At 42.0% G+C, this 18188-nt stretch overlaps 1 protein-coding gene across 1 annotated transcript; it reads left to right on the plus strand.

Moving 5' to 3' along the window:
* Positions 1 to 11196: 11196 nt before the first annotated feature.
* NPS (neuropeptide S) lies at positions 11197 to 17690 on the plus strand. Its single transcript, XM_068397467.1, is given in 4 exon segments — positions 11197 to 11296; positions 12264 to 12305; positions 15172 to 15266; positions 17481 to 17690. Coding segments are annotated over 4 exon segments (447 nt in total).
* Positions 17691 to 18188: the final 498 nt, after the last annotated feature.

Here is an 18188-nt window from a genome sequence, read left to right on the forward strand (position 1 = left end):
CACCTCTGACATAAACCCACTTAGTTCATCCATCATTTCTGTCCTCATTGTTCTCCACGTCTCAGAATTTAATACTGGCAGGGTTGGAATATTGTGTTGCAGCATCTGCCTTCTTGTTTCTCCGCTTCTCCCTCGTTTGCCATGTGAATTGACTTGGGAGATGTCTACACACAGCAATACAGACCCTTCAACAATTAGACAAACTCCTGTTACTACGGCAAAGAGCTGGCAACAGTTCTCAGCTCATGGAAAGCTGTCTGGAAGTCTCATTTTCGTGTCTGTGAATGGCCACGGTCTTTTGTATATCCTCAGGCTTTTGTATAGCCAACTTTGTTGCAAACATGCTGTGAAAGCAGGCACTTGGCAAAGTAATTAAAAGTTGTGAACGCTTTGTCATTCCAGGTAGTGTGTTGGGCTATTTGAGTGTTTCATTCAGTCCCTGTGTGAAATGCCTCCATTTTCCAGTGCTTCCTAGAATAATTGATGTTACTGTTACTGGTAGATTGTGAAATCTATCTTTATGGACATTCTTTTGCACCAATGTTTTTTTGCGTTCTTTTTTGTTGGAATTAGTGTATTCAGCACAGTCCCATGCTCAGGCTGTTGATAATGATAAGCTGCACAAAGAAATGTAAATCAAGCCGATGCAAATAGTTAAAAGGACATCACTGCCACACGCTTTACCCGAGTTTGGGACAAAGTGCCCTTTATTTCCCATCTGAGGACATTTTTCTCTGTCAATGCTTTTTCTAATTGATTTTCTCATTGCAGTGCTTTCTCTTAAATTATTTGATAGGCAATGAAAGTCCAGATTACTGCCACCACTACTGAAATCCTAGAATTTTTCCATCATCATTGAACCTCGAGCCAACGAAACATCACCTCAAAAGCCATGAGGTCTCCTGTCCCAGAAGCTGTCTACTGTCTGTTCCAGAAGAAAGCTGGAGGAAGGCTGAAAAACTGCACTTTCCAAGGTAATCACTTTAATATGTACTTTTCTAGCTGAAATCTCAGGCAGAAAACATGTCCATCCCCATTTCTGTGGTCAGAGGCATTGCATTGGAGATGGATAGGAAGGTCAATACCTGCTTGCTGCAGACAAATGGTGTCCTTCATGGGACCTATTCTAGGAATTAGTTTAAACTGGTTCTCTGAGGACATCTTACTATTGAAACTGATGAGCTGAAGTCTTTGTGAGAGTGTTTTTCCAGTTGTCTGCCACCACAGGACAGGGTTGTATAAAATGTAGTTGTACTGGCTCAAAGAAATGTCAAGTGAACAGATGCAAATGTTATAAAGAAAATCAAAACACTATGATGATCCTAATTATGAAAATGAATGTAGGCTCTGCTAAGAGGTACGTACTATTGCAAAATATGATAGAGTGCAAGATAAATCACACAGTCATAGAAGCAAGTATAAAGGACTGTATAATGTAGAAAACCTGTTTGAAATTATAATCTTAAATAATTTAGGCACTTCATTTACAATTGCATACTGTTTTCAGGCATTTCCCAAAACTCTTGAAGTTCCCAGCTATTTCTCAAAATAATCTGCTTCATAACATGTCTGCAACATACACAGCCCATATGTTCGTTGACATACTGTCTCTTCTGCTATCGAACTTAAATCATTTTTAGGGCTAAGCACAGGACTGTGGTGTGCACAACAAATACTGATTTCTGTTTTCCACTTAATACAGAATAAAATACTGGTATAAAGTTCTAAAGTCATCATTGCTGATGGATTTTTTCCATGGGCAAAGGCAGACAAAGGAACACACAGACTTTTCCATCTGTGGAATCCCCCAGGGCAGTAGCATCACCATTTTTTTCAAGGATGTTTCAGTCCAGGCATCTTTCTGCTCTACGTGCAGTAGAACAGGAGAGGGGAGCAACAGACGTGATGTAAAGGAAATCTGTGACTTTTTGGGGTTTTTTAACCAGCATCCAGAATTCTCTCCAGAAACTCCTGATGTCTTTGACCTGCTAACCCTTGCCGCCTGGATATCAGCACAGATTGTGTCCTTACTGCTTTATATTTCACTGCCTCACTCTCGCTGACAATGTGTAGGGAAGTTTATTTGCAGAAAGGCTGAGAAGAAAACATAGTTATTAAAAAAAAATCCAAAACAAAACAACAAACTATGGCTTGTCCAACAGTATGTGAAAGTCTTTTATCTGGTTAGTTGACATTCAGTTTGTTTACTTGCTGAGCTTCATCACAAAATATTTCCTAGTGAAACTAAAGAACTTCTGTCCCACTTCACAGATCTCTTTTTTTTTTCTTTTTACTCTTTGACGTGGGATATGGTAATCCTGGGGAAACAGTCATTTTCTCCTCTGCATTGGAAAACTGTTCTCATGGAGCTTTCTGGTGAGCTCTTGTCTGCTGGTGGCATGGAGCTCTTGCAGCATATTTCAGCTTTTGCCTTCAGGAGAAAAGGAGGTAGAAGTGAATTGCTGGGCTCAGCTTGGCTGTGCTCCTGCTGCGATGGTTTTGAGTATGACCAGAAGCAGTGCAGGGTCCCCCTGCTTTGGCAGTGGCCAGTGGTGCTGGGTGGTTTGTTTGGAGTGCCCAAACAGGTGACAAAAAAATAGCCACGGGATAGAAGAGTTGGTTAGGTGGCATCATTGGCATTCCTGCGTCATGGTAATATCTCGAAGCTGTATTTGTTTTTAAAATGAGCCTTTAGAGCCAGCTGGAGATCTGCAGGCAGCGGTTGCTGGCTATCGATTCCCTCCCCCCAGGTGGCTGATACAGCTCTCCAGCCCTTGTCGATAGCGGCTCTTTGATGCCCAGCCTGAAATAGGTTTTCTCACCTACAGGAAAGTCCACGTCAGAAGCCACCGTCTCACTAAGTGCTAATTTGACAACCTTATTGGCAGCCCTCGCTGCGAGGCCAAGGAGCTGTCGGAGCACGGGCGGTGGAGTTGCCATCCCAGCCCCTAGAAGCCATCCCCTGGGTTCACTGTCGAGCTCGCTGGCGGTGAGGTCCAGTAGCCGCTTCATCAGCCTCTGCTGACTGGTCTGTCAGGCTGGCACTGCGCTTACTAAAAATTAATGTTAAAACGAGAAGAAAATGTGCAAACCAGAATTTTCTTTTTTTTTCACCATACAGAGAGGCTGGTTGGTGATGGGGCACAGAAAATCCTGTGTTCTCCCCAGTATCATCGGATGTAAACTAAAATAATATGGCATCTTTACCTTCAACAATGTGATTAATTACTTGTAACATTTTCTTCTGAAACACTGCTTAGTGAAAACCTCAGTCAAATCAAGCCAGAGCTGAATAGTAAAAAAAAAAAAAGTAGAAGTAGTTACACTTAAAATATGTCAGGAACCAACTGAATGCAGTATCTTGGAAGTTTAATTTTGTGCAGTTTGGAAGGAGCTGACCATGTTTTTAGCAGCATGTTCTGTGAGCTGGACCGAACACTCTGCACAGGCCTGATGGTGACCTAGCAAAAACCACACGTCTGCCTCACAAGACTGCTGTATTCGTCTAAGGCTCCAGATGATTTTCTGATATAAAAAAATTTATGCACGTATATTTTAGCAATAAAAAAAAATCAGCGTTAGGAATGGAAGACTCAATTATATTTTGCTGTTATATTTAACAATAAAGATGTAATATAAATTAATAAGGATGTGTATAAACACAATTTAATAAATACAAGAAGAAAGATACTTACATCCTCCAGTGTGTTCGGTTTATAGCCTTGTGCAATGTAATTATGTTTGTATGAGTATGAGCATAATAAACTGTGGAAAGTCACCCAGCAATGAATGATAACAGTGTAGGTAATTCTAATGATATACGGTGCCGCAGCTGAAATACTGAACATAACCCCACAGTTTGTGTAACACAGGAAGAGTGGAAGGGTGTTTTGTTTTGTGGGTATTTTTTAAGTGAAGGACTAAGACTGGAAAAATAATCCCCAAGATGCTCCCAGACTGGTGCTATTGCAATCTGTGATTTAAATGTCTTTTTTCTTCCATTTTCCAGGCACATGAGCTGCACGATCCCAGTGATTCCTTTGACATTCCCACTCGCCTTAGACCCTCGCAGAGGAGCGAAGCCTCTCGTGGCTCTTTCAGCATGTGCAGCTGATGCCCTGGGACCCCCAAGCACAGGGTGGAGTTTCAGCATCTATTGCAAAGCTTCACATTTCCCTGTATTTCCTATGTATGTCTCTTCTCAGCCGCTGACCTAAATTATGAGTAGAAGATATTAAGCCTGGATTTTAACTTGGGAGCTGACTACACCCACAGGAGAAATTAAAGCAGAGAGTTGTTTTTTGATTGGAGGTAAGCAAGCAGTGAAATTATACGGGGTTCTTTGTTTAAACTGCTGCCAGAAATAGGAAGTTTTGAGCAATATCCTGTTCGTCTTTATTGCTCTTTCTCCTCTAAAACCTGTCTCATACCTCCATCATATGTAGGCACAGTCCTGTTTTGGCTTGTTGCTTTGTTACGTTGTAATAAAATGTCAATTAACTTTAATTCCTTACTCCTCCCTGCTTGCTGTTAAACCTGTTTTCCCCCAAACTACCATTTGCCAGCTCTTACTGGAATTTCTTCACCGTAAAGTCCGTGGGGTTTTGTGTGCAATGTAGTGATTGTGATACCAGAGAAAGCCTTGGGAAAGGAACGTGGCACAGCTCTACCTTCTTGGTTAAGCACAAGTCCTGGATTGCTCATTGCGATGAGAAAGTGCAAACAGAGGCTGTACCCCACCATCCATCTGTGGCTGGGTTGTGGCTACCTGATGGCTACCAGTGCTCCTTCTGTAAGTATTCAGTGTATTGTTTCTTAAAATAGAAAAAAAAAAAAATCCAGATTTGTGAGGATTGACTCTAAATAAATACTCTCAGTCCTTGAATAATCCCACCTCCTGTGGTTATAGATCCTTTGCCTCTCCTCAGCCAGTTCTTTCACCACGTATCAGCAGATTTACAGAATCACAGAATCAGTCAGGTTGGAAGAGACCTCTGGGATCATCGAGTCCAACCATTGCCCTGACACCACCATGTCAACAAGGCCATGGCACTAAGTGCCATGTCCAGTCTTTTCTTAAACACTTCCAGAGATGGTGACTCCACCACCTCCCTGGGCAGCCCCTTCCAATGGCTAATGACCCTTGCTGAGAAGAAATGCTTCCTAATGTCCAACCTGAACCTTCCCTGGCAAAGCTTGAGGCTGTGTCCTCTTGTCCTATCGCTAGTTGCCTGGGAGAAGAGGCCGACTCCCACTGCACTACAACCTCCCTTCAGGTAGTTGTAGACTGCAATAAGGTCCCCTCTGAGCCTCCTCTTCTCCAGGCTAAACAACCCCAGCTCCCTCAGCCGTTCCTTGTAGGTCAGACCCTCCAGACCCTTCACCAGCTTGGTCGCCCTCCTCTGGACTCGCTCCAATTTAAACCTTGTTGTCCTTTGCTGAGGAATGAGATGCTCTAACTGCCACCCACCTTTGCTCTCTCAGGGAAGATTTGGTTGATGATGGACAATGAGGCATTTTATACTGGGTTTAGCTTTGTGAAATTTCAGCTAATACCATAAAAGAGTTAATTGATTTCTGCAGGTTACGGTCGAAGTTTATCCTGTGTCAGGATTTTTCTCCTAGACAAGGTGATAATCTTGTATCTGAAGGCAAACGTATAGAATACATTTTAGTGATCGCATGGAGCGGTTTCCCAGGCAACTGTAACATCTTCATCCACAGCAGGGTGCAGGGCTTGCCTGGCCAGCTTCTCCTCACACTACAGAGCCTGCAAGCAGCAAGCGTGCCTGGCCGTGCTCTGCGGAGGTTAAAAGAGTAAATCTGGTTTGGATGAGTTTTGGATATTTCCTCTTGAAGTCAAGGTCATTCATGGGTCTGGTGTTGTCCAGAATAAAGAGTATTTGACTGCTCGGGTTGGAAAGATACACAGCCCGGTCACAACCTGCCAGCTAGGATTGAATGGTTGATAGCTTCTGTGAGCACAGTGAAACGCGCTGCTCAGCGTCCAGAGATGGGCAGGTGAACCAGGAGCTACCCCTTCCTAAAGAGAAATACTAGTGATACAAGAGACAAAAAACCCACATGGCTAAAATGGAGGGAGGGGAGGAAGGGGAGAATCAAAAGATCACTTTGTGCAGGGGAGAAAAAACATAGTAAATACATTTTGTCCTTGTGCTGCGTTCATTCTTGTGGAAAATGGGACTGACCTCAGAAGGACAGCGGAGAACATGAAGTCCTCAAGAACACGGTGTGCTCCCTTCAAAGTCCATCCCCAGCACCTGTTTATGCTACGCCACCCCAAATTTGTCAGCCGGGCTTTGGGAGAGGTTGTAGGTTAGAAAACAGCCCTGGGAAATTCAAAGTTACCAGGTTCTGTGTTTCCCATCTTTGACGTTAGGAACAGGAATAGCCAGCTTACAGCTTGTGAACTACAGGGCTTGTAAAGCAATTGGATGTGGCTTAAGAACACGGTGTGTAATTTGGCACTGGAAACTCCCACGTTGACTCTGAGATGCAGACCAGGAGACCACAGCAGTGCTGAACTGTGAATCGTTCCGGGGAAACGGGAAAGCTTTGGGTTGTGCCTGTCGGTCACGTCTTTGATGCGCAGTTATCAGTATCCGAGCTAGCTTGTAGACATGCCCTGAGGCCACGAGCTCCAACACTTCCAAAGAGCACATGTTAAGAGACTCTGCCCTTCTATCAGAAGCCTGCAACGAGTTGAATCAGAGTATTTTTAGCTCCTGTCCTCTTGGCTTAGGTGATGCTGATATTATGAAATTTGGCAAGGCAGAGAACTGTGAGGTTATTTGTGTTTCAAGGGATCTCTTATGTGTAATGTGGTCCTGTTGTTCCCGCTGCGGTAAAGGGACTGGGAACTGCATGAGCGTCGCTTTCTTAGCTGCTCATTCATAATTTGTTGTACTAGTCTGGAGCATCTCAGATCTCATGAAGTAATTATGAAGGGCAGGCCCACGCTGGGCATTGGAGGCTTGTGCAGAGATCCCTGAGTTAGTGGAGATGGTGCTCACTGCAGCACCAGGAGAAGCATCACCTTGTCCCCGGGGCATGGTCCCTAGACCCATAAAAGCCGCTGAGATGGCTTGTGTCCCACCACTCTCACATGGTTATTCAGCGTTGAGGGCCAGGTGAGTGATGCCTGTGGTGCTTCCATGGAGTGTTAATTCAGGTGTGCTCCTTGTCGCTGCACACTCGAGTCCTTCAGCTCCCAGTGCTTCTTGCTTTTAAAAAGAAGCCCTCAGCCCCTTTGAAAGCTATACCCTGTCTACTTCACTCCTCACAGCTGGGACTCGCTCAGTCTTTATTGACAAGTGCAATATTGAAGTCCGTCATGTAATTTTTTCAGTGTGCTTTTATGATGGGAATTGGGTTTAAAAGCATGAACTTCTCCTGCTCCAATGAAAGAACTGGCTGTCAGCAGGCAGGCTCTTTGGAAGGAAAAAGAAGTCACAGGGTTTTTTTGTGGACCAAGTGTTTGCTTCTGGCCGTCAATACAGTGTCAAGCTGAAAGGAGAGCTGGTGCTTTGCATGTACTGTGGCTTCAACACTTTTCCTGTGAGACATGAGCAATGAAACTCTGTAGTAAGTAGCTAGAGAATATCCACTGTCCTGCCCACAGAGAACAATCCTGATCCTCAGCATTTGTGACCTTTCCTATTCCTGTGAGGTTATATTAGCTTTTCTGATAGTGGTTTTTGTGTTTATTCATAGTAATCTGTGCTCTTGATGAAGAAGTAGCAGTTGATTCCCTCCCAAGCTAGCAGCTGTGGGAAGATAAATTTTCCAGTCCAACAGATTGGAAAAAAAACCCTGAAGACCCTGATGCCAAGAGGGGAATTCACAAGGTAGAGACAGGGAGAGAGATGAGGTTTGTAAATTAGGTATTAATGCAAGCAGTAGAAGAATAAAGGAGGCAGATATAATTTCTTGAGGAGTTGTGTCATGTGCTAAAACATAATTCGGTATGAAGAAATGCTTGCACAGAGCAAGAAAAATCCAGTCAGCTGCAACAGGTTTTCAGTGAGAAAACCAAAAACAACTTCTGTCTTTTGGCATGTGATATTTTTGGGTGAAGCCTTTTATAAGAGGAGGAGAACACCAGGGGAAATCAGGCTCCTCGGTAGCTTCTGCTCGGACAAAAGGCACGTCAGCGTGAGCACCGAACTGTATGACAGCAACATTACCTCTCTCCTACTTGAGGACCTTTATAAACAACGATAGTCGCCAAATAATGATCCAGGGCTGGCATTTTGCAAGGTAGGGAAGCTCCTTGCCGTCACTCATGAAGTACCAAAGGTACCGAGCGGTACCCGATGCCTGGGTACCACCTCTGTGTCTCAACTGCCTGTAGATCAAGGCAGACTCGTAGTTTGATTTTATCTTCCTACCACCAAATTTGAAATCACGGGCATCTTCACACTGTGAAGCTTGTTCTAGGGTTCAGTGCCTGTTTGTCTTCTGTTTTAGTAGGTCATTATGAAGAAGACCCTTCCTATCAAAAGGCTTTTTGGAAGAGGACAGCTCCTTTAAAGAGGCTGCAATATCCTTGTTTATTTAAGTGTCACAGACAAGTAGAAAGAAAATAGTAGTGAGTTAAAAGAGCATGAAGAGCAGATGGAAAATGCTCTGCATTTTGGACAAAAAAGGTGTGTCCTCTCACCTCCTACAAATGATGACTGCTGTTCCAGATGTAGCCACTTATTTCCTAAAGGTACTTCAGGTTTGATGTCACAAATTTAAACTGTCATCTTACCCTTCTCCACAAATGCCAAGAGCTAATCTGTGGAACAGCTGAGATTTCTCCCTCACAAATGTTGCCTGTTCAGAAGGAAATGAGCCACCTCTGAGTTGTGGTTTGGAAATTTTCTCATAATTCTGTGCCAAGCGAGAGGCAACTTTGCTTCTCTCCCAGCTGATCAGACCAGGACTGTTGGTAGATGAAATGAGACCGGTGACAGATGTTTTGCATCCAGCTGACCTGTTTTCTACCCTGAAGGCCACTCCAGATTGCATAAAAACCTGCTCAGGTGTGAGCAATTCACCCCTTTCTGTCCAGTCTGTAGATGGTGGGTGTCCTGATGAGCATTTGGCATCCTCTGTGTCCCTCACTGACCTCGCAGTTACTACAGGTCCACAGGTAATTGGTAATTGTCCCAATTGTTTCGTTGGGTTAGCTGTGCTACTGTGACTAACTTTTGCCCTATGTTGCTCCCTTTTTTTCCTTTCCTAAATGACATAGTACTTGTTGGTATGACATCTCAAGGACTTAGCAGAAAAAATAGTTTTGTACTGAGATTCTGTAGACGAAAATATGCAAACTTGCTTGAGCCAGAATATTTTGTTGGCATCGTAGAATAACAAAAAATATCTGATACATTTTCCTTGTCTTTCTTAGCCTTATCCTCTGGAGAACACTGAGATATAATGCAATAGCATATATAAAAAATTACGCCCTTCAAAGCCACCCAACTCTTTCTCCCTATTCCTTACTACTTATACTATCTATGTTAGCTTTCCTTGACTTCTTTAAAGTTTGATCCCTTTAAAGTTTGATCTCCTCCTCTTAAGTCACATCAGACTCTCCTACATCCTTTTCTCCTCTCTCCTCTCAAAAGAACTTGTCTATCTAGGCTCTTTTCTCTTTCTTGCTTCTCCTTCAACAACTATTGAGACTTTCTCAGATCATCGAGATCTTTGTTGCATCTGAAGAGAAACTGGGTTTCAGCTTTGACAGGTGTCTTTTTAGCTCAGCACTGACATCTTCTCTTAGGCAGCAACTTCCTGTAGGATCTGTTTGGGAAATTTCTGAATGCATAAATTATGTTGGCATGCACAAATAAGCATAGCAAAAAACGTTAATTACCACCACTTTTCAGTTGCTGAGTTTCTCCTTAATGGGTTGAGCAAGTTTTGTCTGCCCTGCTTTTTTTTATTTCCTCCAGAAAAATTATCAAACGACTTTAACATTTGGTGGTGGTGCACAGAGAATAACGAGAGCTTGTTTTTCATGTTGCTGTAATTCATGCAGACTGTTTTTCTGAAGGCATGCTAAGGAAGCTGATAAAAACGCAAGAGCATCTCCAAACGGGAAAGATTTTCTGCCATGTTTAAATATGTTTTTGCCAAAAGCATTATTCTTGCCATTTCCCATAGCGTGTAGCACGGGCGTGGTGGCGTCAGCAGAAGCGGTGCCGACGTTTGTGCACTTCACAGGGTGCAAGGCACCGTGCACTGCGGTCTGTGGGAGGTGGTGACGTGTGGTACCACAGGCTCAGGTTTTACGTCACTGCACAATTTGGGCAGCTCTGCCCCAAGCCGGGGAGTGGGACTGGCAGACCCGGGTAAGGAAACTCATGCTGTCTCTGTGTACACTGACTGTAACCAGGAAAGAGAATGTATATAATTATAGATGATGATATAGACTTCAAAATCCCAAGGGTGGTGACTATGATGCAGACGACAATTCCTGTCTGAGGTAGGACTGAAAACGTGACTTTAAAGCTAATTTCTAATTCTGGCATGGGGGATCACACGGCAGCGTTATCGCCTTTGCTGTGACAGTGACGTGCACAGCTCCGATGGTGCGGACGGGCTTCAAAATCAGGTGGCAACCCGGACCCTGAGGTTCACGTTATCTGTACGTCCACAAATCTTATGCAGTCTAACACCACTTGCTTTCTGCACACCTCCTCGCCGCTGAGGGTCTGTCGAGGCAGAGCAAGCCGACCAAGCCACCGTTAAGGAGTGGGAGGCAGGAGGGGCAGTGCTGCTTCTTGCTTCAATGCCTTTTGGATTTTTCTCTTTCCTAGATCACAGAATCAATCAGTTTGGAAGAGACCTCTGGGATCATCGAGTCCAACCATTGCCCTGACACCACCATATCAACTAGACCATGGCTCTAAGTCTGCAGGTGCGTTGCTGGAGCCTCACCCATGGTGCAGGAGCAGAGTAAATAACACAGAGGACAGGCTCCAGCCCATGGGCACGTGTGCCATGTGCTTGTGGAGCTCTCAGACCTCCAGTCACTGCCTGGTCCAACGTCCAAGGGCAGGAGGGTAGGCAGGAGCTGTGCTTCCCCCCAGCTGCACGTTTGGCCTTATAACCCCTCACCCATGTCAGCCAGGGACACACTCTTTCTGGGTCATAACCCTTTTAATGGGATTAGAAGCAATCATGGCAGGGAAGCGCACAGAAATCACCACGTGTGCATCTACAGCAACTTTTCAGCTCCTTTGTGCCGCTGTAGACGAGATCTCAGAGGTGCAGGCGAAGGGTTTGATTGTGTCCCCTCGCTGGTAGTGAGAACCCAGCAATAACGACCAAAGGAATAAACCTGCTTTCTGATTTCTGTTTTTCTTCTGTCTTTGGGTCTTGCTGGGATTTTCTATTATCACTGAGTCAGAAACAGATGTGTAGGCTGTGAGTATGATTAATTTCCATTTTGCACCTTGCTATGATCTCAAAGCAAACCACCCTGGCTCTTTGGTTTCTTGATGTTCTTGAAAGCAAGAAAAACTTTGAGCTCAGAGCAAAACATCCAGGCAGCTTTCTCCAAAAAAAAAAAAAAGCCATGCTGAGGTTTCACTGTGAGCATCCCAGGGGGAAACAACAAGGTTTAGCACCTTGCCTTTAGCCAGACTGCTGCTTTGGTTTTACAATGTTTGGGGTTGTACCAATGGACCATGCAGACAGTCTTGGGTGTATTCTTTCTTTTTTTATTATTTTGATCCTTTAGCAAAGGCATGCAATGACACTTAGATTAAGCACTTAGATTAAACACTTTAGATTTAGTACTGTGATGGGGGAGGGAAATACCATGTTGTAAAGCTTGTAAGACTATTAACCTTATCAAGTTGCAAGGCTCAATAGACTTATCAGCAACATTGTGTTCTGTTTTGTATGTTTTTTGTGGGGAAACCAAACAAGAACAGCAGCAAGATGCAATACACTATTGCTTTAACAAAGCAAGCAAGAGGGAAGAGGTGATGTTGTTGGCTTTGCAGAGAAGTGGCAGATATTGCTGCTAATTTATTCTTATAAAATGTAAATTTTATGGATGCTGGGAATTTTTATTATGGTTCTTAATGATTCATATGACCTATGATACCTGCCAGTGAACCTTACCTGGGAGCAAGGTCTCAGACTGGGTGCTCTGCACACAGAACAGAAGACAGAAATGTCAATTGCCACTTGTTCTGTTAAACCTGATTCATCCAAACCTGAAGTGGGAATATCTTGAGTGTATCTACATCTCTATATACACTTTATGCATGCAAATCACGGTTGTGGTGTGTTAAATTGCACCCTGAATAGCTGGAAGTACTAAACTCAAGTGACAAGCAAACGTGAGAACTTCAATCTTCATTCTGTGCAGAAAATATCACTTCTGTGTGTCTCACAGGTGGACAAACCCCTTGAGCCCTGGTCTGGGTTGGTGATGTCTCCATAACTCATACTCGCCTAACTGCAATCTTCATCTGCCTCCTGTGAAAGCAGTTTGTGGCTCCTCAGCTGGGCAAAGCCTTTGAAAAGGTGGAATCTGCTCTTGGATTTTGTAGGGGGAAATACCAAAACATTACTTGCCTGTCTTCTCTTAGGGTCAGGTCCTAAGGACCACAGTCTGTCATAGGTGACTTTTAGGCAGAATTGGAAACAGAAAGCAGGCTAAGGACTTTTGCTAAGGAAGATCTTACTGTGAGCATTTATAATACGAGCATGAATGAAATCCATGCAAACCCTCAGGTTAACCGTTATTTTCTTCCTAGTGTTCAGACCAGATGCGATTGGTTTTGCAAAGTGTTTGGGAGATTTGCTGCCGTATGAACCTCTTTCCCACCCGCTGTGTGAAACATCCTTAACGAGTCTATGTGATCATCTTTTTGTCCTTCCTTAGAAAGTCACCCAAGACCTGTCTTCCCATGTTGTTCGAAGTTTCTGTAACCTGCTGCTTTGCTCCAGGCTCCGCAAAGCTTTCCCCTGTCTGGGTCCACGTGGCCATCTCCTTGGGGTCCCTTGGGTGTTGCTTGGTGTCCTCGCTTGGTTGTCCTCTCACCACTTGCTCACACTGAAGGTGCCTACAGAGAAAGGCTCTGAGCACCTCTCATGCCCAAAGCTTATGAGCTAGAAATGTGGCCAAATCCACTGTTGTAAAGGGATGTGATGTGGTAAGCATAGGAGGTGCTGACCAGGCACAATGGGAGGTCACCAGGGACTAAAACAACTCACAATTGAAAAAAAACCTGAGTCAATAATGCATCAAGGGTTACCTAGAGAGTCTAAGGTGCAACCTAGAGATCCTAAACTTTAATCACAAGGCTTTTCTTGTCCCACATCTTCCACGAGTTGTGTGAAGGTTAATTTTGTATTAAAATGGAGTTAAAGTAAATGTAGTCACAATGAAAGCTGACGTTAAACTGTGCTCAAGCAGAATCCAACCCGACGTGCTTTTCCTTGCAGCAGAAACACGGGCTAATCCGCTTATCAGTTGGAGTTGGAGGTCCTGTACGAGTCGGAATGGGATGTTCAATTCAAACGAAAGGATTTTCTCTCTGAATAAGAGGACACATACTGAATATGCAAATAGTCAAATGTTCTCTTGACGGTTTTTATAAACGGATTGCTTACTGTGGTGTTTAAATGAGGCTAATTTCATCTTATCTTTCTATAGGCCTCTTGGTCCTGAAGGATCCTGAAGCACTTTGCCAGCAACTACAAACACATATATTTTAAGGTAATTTAAGAGTCATTGGATTATATCAACCACTGACATGATCAGCACTGGCATGTACGGTGATGATGAAAAAATATTAAACAATCTGAGATCAAATTATGAATTTTTCTATAAAAAGTGTTAAAGGCTCTTACACACCACTGTATTTCTTCTGGCCTTATCTGAAGGCCTTACTGCTTTCTACCTTTGGGAATTAAATCCATCTACATCAGGAGACTGAATGTTCCAGTTAAAGTTGCCATAATTTATAACAGCTCAGGTCTCCCCAAAGACTCACAGAGTTCCCTTCTGGAGCCCTTGTACATTGATTTTTCAGTGTAAACACTGAAAGGAATACAATGCTTGAGGCTGCTGAGTCACTGGTGTGTATGTCTAACACTGGGTGACTGTCAAAAAAAGATCCTTAGCATTTTCATTCTAAGAAAAAAGAATTGAATTTCATGTTTTTTCAGCATTCCCTTCCCTCTGCAGTCTAACATACACAGACTTTGTGGGCTCTTACTGCTTTTACAGTACTCTGTATAAATAAACCACAGGATCCCATAAAATGTTGCACAATTAAATTAAATTTGTTGCAGTAACAAATGATGCTCTTAGACATTAAACATTTGCTACAGTGGTGGAGATTAACGGAATTTATTAACCCTACAGAAGATTTGATTGAATAAATTTGACATACGCTACAATGTGTCTGCATACAAGAGAAGAAATTAATGTCCAAAGAATTTAAGTTCTAAGAAAAATGCTTAAAAATCAGGTGAATTAAAAACTAAGCATGTAAAAAAAAAGGGGGGGAAGAAAAAGAAAAAGCTATATATATTATTACATCTTGTTCTATGTATTGTAGCTGCTCTGAGTCTAATAAGGTTGAGGAACTTTCTACTTAAAGTGCACTTCTACTGTTTTTCCCTTGCAGCCAGACTTTACAAGGTCTTGATATGATATATTGGAAGTGGTAAAAAGTTCTTGAAATGTATTTTTGAAATCTTTAGACCTTTGACTGTATTTGCTATGATGATACAGACTTAACACCAAACCCACTTGAGAGACATTTTAATGGAACACTTTAAATGAAATCACTTGGTACTTTCATAATGGCAGCTCTATGTGTGTTCTTGCCATTTTCCCATTTAACAAGAAGAAAAGGCCAAACAAGGACCAATTAGTCAGAATAAAATCAGCTTTGATGACGTTTTCACTCCTGAACTCTGGTATAAAATAGTCACCTAAGAAAGAACTGAAAGGATGTGTGAGGAATTTGGCAGTATAACTGCATGTACGTACACGCTCCTGAGTGAAAAATGATCAGGTAAAAACACTGCAGATTACTTTGTGTATGGAGAAAATATACCATGTGTGTGTTTGTGTGTAGGCATGCAGTTTTGCTTGATTTTGTTTTAAATTTTAACTCATCTCAGCTTTTCTTTGAAGTCTATGCAGGTTAAACTTTGGTTTCATTCTTTGGATCTCAATGATATTCGTGTGCTCGAGTTACCCAGTTGTCCCTTCCACGGTAAGTCACGCTCCCTACTTATTTGAAGATCAGATGCTTAATTTCTTTTAAATACCTATTTTATTTAAATTTTTATTTGTTTGTTTCTTTGTTGTTGTTGTTGTTGTTGTTTTTTTATAAAATGAAAGAAGCCTCTAAAATAATCACATGAGAAATCTATTGCTTGTTTAATGTAGAGATGTGGGGAGCTTTTGCTGAAGTTGAAATATTGTATGGAAAAGGGAAAAACATCAATCTCCTCTCCATTTCATCTAAACTCCTTGTCTGTATCAAATAGGTACAAGAAGATATATATGTATTAATTTCAGTCGTTGCTAGCTAGTTTATAAACCAGTAACTTTATTTGTCACTGTGTAGGTAAAGGAGAAATTCTTACATAAATTGTGGAAAATTATTGCATAGAATCAGTAATACAAATTTGATTGAACTATGAAACAAAGTAGAGCAGCCTATAAAACCAAAGTGAACAGGTTACTTAAATAATGCTGATATCCTTTCAATTTCTGATCCCGACCAGGTTACCATGACGGATTGCTGGTCAAATAGACACACAACATTTAAGACTTTGCTGATGTGGAATGAGATATTTCATTTCTAATGATGTTTGATTTCCCTCCTTCGGATAAAGCCTTCTTTAAACTCCCTATTTCTTTATTGCTGTAAAATCAGCTCTAGGAGCCATGGTTCAGATTTCTTTGTTTCCTCTCATGTGTTTTCCACCATCCATTATCTTTTCATGAAGGTGATGTGTTGCTAGCAGAAATGGTGGCTACTTGTGCAACTGTTCATTTTATCGATGTGAAGTTCCCGCTAGCCTTAATCTACCCATCGCCTGGCTCCTCTGTATGTTTTACTTCCATAAATGCTGAATCATCTTTCATTTCTGATCACGGATAGTTTAGACACAGCTTGATGTGACTATCCACACTTCTTAATGGATCTCTTTATGGCAATGATATAATAGGTAAAATGAATTTAAATATTTCCATTAATATCTTGTATGTCAAAACAAGAGTCAATTATTCGGTAGTATAAGTCCCTGTATAGGTTGTGAGATAGCAGCTAAAAATTCAAAGAGGAATTTCTCTGTGCCTGTGTTTCTTGCAGAAGGTGTTTCTTCTTGTTAGGGAGAAACTTCAGTCTGGGGAAGAAATCCCAGTTGGTGGCAAAAGGCAGCTGGTTAGTGAGCCGCGTGCCTGCTCGGCTGCCTCGGACTCGGTGCGTGCTCTTGGTTGCAGAGAGAGTCATTAATCTACCTTTTATAAGCACAGAACAGGAAAAAAGTTAAGTACTAAACAGTATTAATAAAAGTAATAGCATACTGTATTAAGACTAATCTTAATGAAGCTAATGGCAATTTTACCATCAGTTCCAGTGAAGGCAGGTGTTAACCCCGTGGCTCTGCACGCAGCCATTTCCCAAGCAAGAATGCAACAGACAGCTTTAAAAATGATGGCAGAGTATTTCTTTTGGATAGGTAATCAGCAAGCTGGTAAATCATATTGTGAAAGATGCACAGAACAACTATAGACATGCCAGGAAATGTTTCCTTTTAAACTCAATGTTAATTTAAATGCGATTTAAATTTGTAAAGCGCATTTTTATACTGTAAAGTGCAGGTAAGAAAAACGTATACATAAACCTATATGGATTTTAATTCAGACTTTTAAAAATTCCCACTGCTATTTTGTGCTTATTAAATTTAGCCAGAACTACTGCCATAACTAGTCATAACTACTAGGAAGCTTCCTCCTCCAAATTTCTGCTTTACAGGTATTTTCATTTTCTCTTAGCTGTCATTTAAACTACCTGACTTCACACAAGTGATAACAAGATGCTGTTTCACTGTTAACTGAAAAAAAAAATCTCATTTTACAGCAATAAACATGCATGCTACTCTAGGGAAACTGTTACATGTCACAACTGGTCACCATCATGGGAAACAATTCATTTCATACCATAAACATAATTGTAACAGTATCAGTATTTTACACCCAAAATACCACAGCTGAGTTTTCTAGAAAGCTATGAAAAAGTCTGATTTTGAGTATGACAAATCCTTAGCAAAGAACAGTTCGTCCTTGTCATTCTAAGCATAAATTGTTTTTGTGTTTCTGCTTTGCTTTTTATACTTGAACAAGTCCTGGCAAATACACAAATCCATAATTTTACCTTTTCTTATCTCTCTCTTTCATTGTTTTTTTTTATCTTCAGAGCAGCAATCCTTTTTATTTGAATTGCCAGCTGTATGGAAAATCTGATTACTGCCTCATCCTGCTGAATAACTGCTTAGCCAAGGTGGGCAGGAGCGAAGAACTGGCTTTTTTAAAGCCTTACCTGGAGATGCCTTTCAATAAAAGGTCCTTTCGCAACGGTGTTGGATCAGGAATTAAAAAAACTTCCTTTCGAAGAGCAAAGTCATAAACAAGTGTTTGAAACCACACTCCCCAGTTTTAGCATCTGCTGTTTAACTTTGTGCTTAAAATTGTTTTAATGCTTTTCTATGATAAAGCCAACAGAGACAAATGTACCCGTGTCCTCATCGTGTAAACAGATGTTTATTTCAAAGAGCACAAGCCAAGCGGAGCAGATGGGATCGCTCAGAAAGGGCTTTGTTTCCAAAGTTACAGTATCATAAAGTTTTGTATCGAAATGAATGTTTTCATTCGGTTAATTCCCCTTCTTTGTAAAGCTGCAGATTTAATCAGCTTGCTCTCGATTAACACAAAAATAGTCCTGTGCTTTGAATAGACGTGTGCATGCAGCCTGTCGGAGGCACTGATGGTATTAGTCCTGACATCCCTCCTCTCCGCCGTAGAGGCAAACCCACCGGCAAGGCACGGCACGCCGGCACTTCCCTGTCCCAAATCCCATTTACTCGAAGACAACTGCTCTGGCAATTTTAATACAGCTTTAAAGTAC

The sequence above is a fragment of the Nyctibius grandis genome, chromosome 4 (assembly GCF_013368605.1).
Source record: "Nyctibius grandis isolate bNycGra1 chromosome 4, bNycGra1.pri, whole genome shotgun sequence".
NCBI lineage: Eukaryota > Metazoa > Chordata > Aves > Nyctibiiformes > Nyctibiidae > Nyctibius > Nyctibius grandis.